The sequence below is a fragment of the Seriola dumerili genome, unplaced genomic scaffold (assembly GCF_002260705.1).
Source record: "Seriola dumerili isolate Sdu_G_001 unplaced genomic scaffold, Sdu_1.0 BDQW01000538.1, whole genome shotgun sequence".
Lineage (NCBI taxonomy): Eukaryota > Metazoa > Chordata > Actinopteri > Carangiformes > Carangidae > Seriola > Seriola dumerili.
The window spans coordinates 292,364-296,455 of record NW_019174793.1 but is presented as its reverse complement, the minus strand read 5'-3'; the positions used below and the strand labels follow the sequence as shown (position 1 = coordinate 296,455).

At 37.0% G+C, this 4,092-nt stretch overlaps 1 protein-coding gene across 1 annotated transcript; it reads right to left on the bottom strand.

The window, feature by feature from the left end:
* Positions 1-295: 295 nt before the first annotated feature.
* LOC111235902 (cationic trypsin-like) lies at positions 296-2,896 on the bottom strand. The gene is made up of 6 exons (XM_022764482.1): positions 2,844-2,896; positions 2,485-2,671; positions 2,003-2,191; positions 1,200-1,258; positions 620-765; positions 296-467 (listed from the first exon to the last, which is right to left on the bottom strand). Exons 1-6 carry the CDS (start codon positions 2,890-2,892, stop codon positions 330-332), a joined length of 768 nt encoding a protein of 255 aa, XP_022620203.1. The 5' UTR covers positions 2,893-2,896; the 3' UTR covers positions 296-329.
* Between the last annotated feature and the right edge of the window lie 1,196 nt (positions 2,897-4,092).

Below are 4,092 nucleotides of genomic sequence, written 5' to 3'. Positions count from 1 at the left end.
TGGCAGATCACACTCAGTTCAGTGTTTTTAATGCCCTCTAGTTTTCTTCTTTATTTGCAAAGCAGTGGTAAATAGTTCAAAAACAAAAACAAAAAACAAAAAACAAAATGAACAATCCTTAAGTAAAGAGGCCAAGGATGAAATACTCCTGAAAACCGAAAACTCCTGAAAATAGAAACTATAACTATTTCTATCCAATTTTAATACCAGTTTTACATGGTTATAGTGACAAACAGTTCACATTTAAAGACACACAAATCACACAAGGTTCATTGTAGAGCTGAACTCTCATCATTTATTTATTATGAATGTTTAGTTGTTTCAGTCTACTAAATAGTGTTGTTGATCCAGGTAATGTAATCACAGACTCTTGTGAACATAACTGGAGCCATACATGCATATTTATTACTACCGTTATAGACGCCATAAATTTTGGTGCCCACCACAGCTCCACTGCCAGAGTCACCCTGAGGAAGAAAACATGATTATTCTTAAGTATACATTGTATATAATGTCATTTTACTCAATTATTGAAATATTGTTTAGAAAAATTAAAATGTTCAAAACATTGGCTGACTACACATCAGATATTTAAAGGTAAGAAGCCATGCCAACTCACTCCAGCTGTGTCCACCCCGGCTTCTTGTCCACAGAAAAAGTTACCATATGGCTGATTTGGAAAACATTGTTGTATGCCAGTTTTGATATTGCTACAGTCAACAACTGTCATATCTGTGCAGTGGAGAACATTGTAGGCCTGGAGAACTGGAGGAGGATAGAAAAGACAACATTTCAAAAAGAAGTTTCTCCCAGGATAAAAACATCTTTCAGGCTCTCGATTCACTCTAAATCCAAGAGCAGATGACTAAAATGTTTTGCCCTGTTTAAAACATGTAGGTAAAATGACAAGGATCTAAAAAGTCTATGGTAAAATTATGACTTAAAATCAGAATAAAACGTCAATTAAGACAGAACTTCTGGCAGACAGGACAGAACATTACTGCAGCTATTGTTGATAAAGAAAGGAGCCCATCTCAGCTGAATGGTAGATTTCTTTTCTTACATAATTGAAGTGTACAAATTTGAGATTTTTTCCTGTAAAAACAGGATATTAGCAAATAGAAATCCCTGAAAAAGGAAATCTTCCCTATGAACATAACCATTATCATCATAAAATAGATAATTAAAAGTCATCTTACCTTTTACACCTTTGGCATCTACACCATGGACATAGCCTGAAACCTTAAATTTGTCATTCCTAGAAAATAAAAATACAAAACAATTTTTAGAGAAAGAAAGCAGCCTTTAAAAAACACTTTCTAAAGAATAAAACAATACCCAGAATATGAAGACGTCAAGAACACACAGCATCTGATGCAAACAGTCCTGCTGTCCTTTTAGCTGAACATCTTTGTATCTTGTGCGCACAAGTTATTATTAGATGAAAAATGAATCTTGACAATTTTTGTGAGCTCTAAAACTACTAAAACTATATACTATACATATTTCTTTAGACAAGAAACCTGATTTCCTTGTACACAGAGATGGATACATCTACCACAACATTACATTACACAAGTGAAGTTCTGAAGACGTCGGGCAAGTCAATGTGAAATTAATGGCTTTGAAAAATATAATCAATTATAAATTATTACTCAATTAATTGATGCCTTTCCAACGTCCCTGGTGTTTCAGACATTAATTGAATATTTCTTCTTTTTACTGTCTCAGATCACATGTCAAACTTATGTTTCTCTGTCTATCAGAAAAATCTAAATAGGTCTGAAAACTAAACATGTAAATGAGACCTACAGTATCTGACATTTGGTCATCGTGTCATCATGGATAGACGTGGATGTGAAACATGTTGCCTCATCTATAACTGCAGCTCCTGAGCAGAGGTGGATATCCTATAGCATCTAATAAAACTCTGACAAAGAACTGCACTTATTGTTGAGAGAGAGAGAGAGAGAGAGAGAGAGAGAGAGAGATCACAACTCACACTTTGATATCAGTTGTACAGTCTGAAACATTTGGAAGATCTATTTTATGGATCTTTTTAGGTTTCTGCTTTAGCTTCAGTAGCACGATGTCGTGTCCTTTGCTGTTCTCCGTATAGATCTCATATCTTATGATTTCGAGTGTCTCCATTTCGTTACCTGGGTGGAAATTTACATCTGCATACATGGTCCTACAAGTAGAAGAAAAAGAGAAACATCACTTAGTTAAATACATACATTTGTAACAGATCTGTCTGTCAATTATCCATCTCATTTTGATTATTATCCATAGAAAAACATGTACTTTAGACGTCTGTGGTCTTCATGAGTCCCACAGAATTACTTACACAAACAGCACCAGTTACTGTATTTAGACATGCAGTCTTCAATGCAATGTCATTTTCATTAGGGACACCTCAATTGTCAGTTCATCTTCAAGAGTTTCACATTTACTTTAGTCATTAATTATAAATGTATTTCTCACCTTGAATTATTCCAGCAGTGAGCTGCAGTCAGAATCCACTCGTCACTGATCAGAGAGCCACCACAGAGTGACATAAATGTTCCATCAGTTGCTCTCAGCCTGACGTGGTACAGACGATCAGTTTGACCACAAAGGACACCCTTATAGATTCTCTTCTGTAGATCCACTGGTGTACTCACTGCGACACCTGAAAGAGAAAGTCCTCCACCAGGTGAGTGTGAGTTAGAAACAAACAGCTGTAAAAGTCAAAACGTTTTGCTTTGTCAAGGAACAGAATTGAAAAGTCTTTGTTATTGGAGATACATGATAAAAACAAGGCCTACACATATCAACCACACTTCAATTGTTTCTATACTCACCGACCCACAGCAGAAAGTAAAGAAGTGCCAGAGAAGCCATTGCTGTCATTGACCATCTAATGACTGCTGTCCTGGTGCCACAGCCGTGCCTTTTTAAATACCTTCACGCCGTCCTGTTGAACTGAGAGACAATAATCATCTCATTAAGATAAGTCAACATGAGCCCATGGGCGACACAGGACTACACATTTATGCAAATATATGATCCCTTATCAACACTAACGGTCACTGTCTTCCACAAAGTCTCAGTAAGAACTGTAACACTGACACACGAGGAGTAGATAAACAAGTTCCCCACTGATCAGGCTGAAATACAGCAAGGTTCATGTTAGTGCTGTAAAATACACAGTGCTCCTGTATCCCTCCATCTTTCTCTTTTAAAGGGGAAACAAAATAATCCTTCAGACGGACCTTTCTGATTGGAAACATGAAGTAGTCGATGGACTGTGTTTCGACACGCTGCTGTTGACTGAACATTGGTCTTTAGTAAACTGGAGTTTATTTTACATTTTTTCATGCAGAGGTGTTTTCTTGACATTATCTGGTTTCATTTTTGTTTTAGCACCATAGAATTTAGGAATTCTGACAGTCAACAAACAACTACAGAGCAATATTCTATTTTTGATGGAAGATTATTTTCCTTTTTCCTAAGTCCTTGAGACCTTTTCTACACTGTACATCCCAGTGTACTGTGCCTTTGTATGCTTTCCTTTACTCAGGTGATAGTGATAGTGCTGCTGGACTAATGTTTGGTAAGAACTCACAATGTTCCAGTCATTCAAACCAATACAAAATCACAAGTGTGTCCTGGAGGCAGAGCGGCTCAGCAGGCCGGTGGTTCGATTCCCTGGCTCCTCCGGTTCATGTTTTGAAATGTTCAAGATGCTGAACCCCAAACTGATGTGATGTATCATGGGTGTGTGTATGTGTGTGTGGATGGGAGAATGTGGCTTCTGTTGTAAAGCAGTTTGAATGGTCATTAAAGGTTTCCTTATCTTGAAAAACTGCCCATGAAGAAGCACTCAGCTTCGCTGCCTCCTGCAGTACGTTCCAGATAATAACATGGTAATGTTTGATCTGAAATGAATGCAAATTCATAAGTGCCATTATGTTCTGAACATAAAAGTGAATACTATCTTTATTGTGTGTCATTGTAAGTCCTGTATGTAATTTGACTGAAATAAGACTCAGGATACTCCACTGTTTTCTCTCCTATTGCTAAACTGACTGTTTTCTGCACTGTGCTCTG

Bases quoted from the DNA above. Each gene is read 5' to 3' on its own strand.
- LOC111235902 (XM_022764482.1), bottom strand. From the start codon at position 2,892: ATGACAGCAATGGCTTCTCTGGCACTTCTTTACTTTCTGCTGTGGGTC. The intron at 2,192-2,484 runs GTGAGAAATACA...TTCTACTTGTAG, and splicing joins CACTGCTGGAATAATTCAAG to GACCATGTATGCAGATGTAA. The intron at 1,259-2,002 runs GTGAGTTGTGAT...TTTATTTTCTAG, and splicing joins TGTACAACTGATATCAAAGT to GAATGACAAATTTAAGGTTT.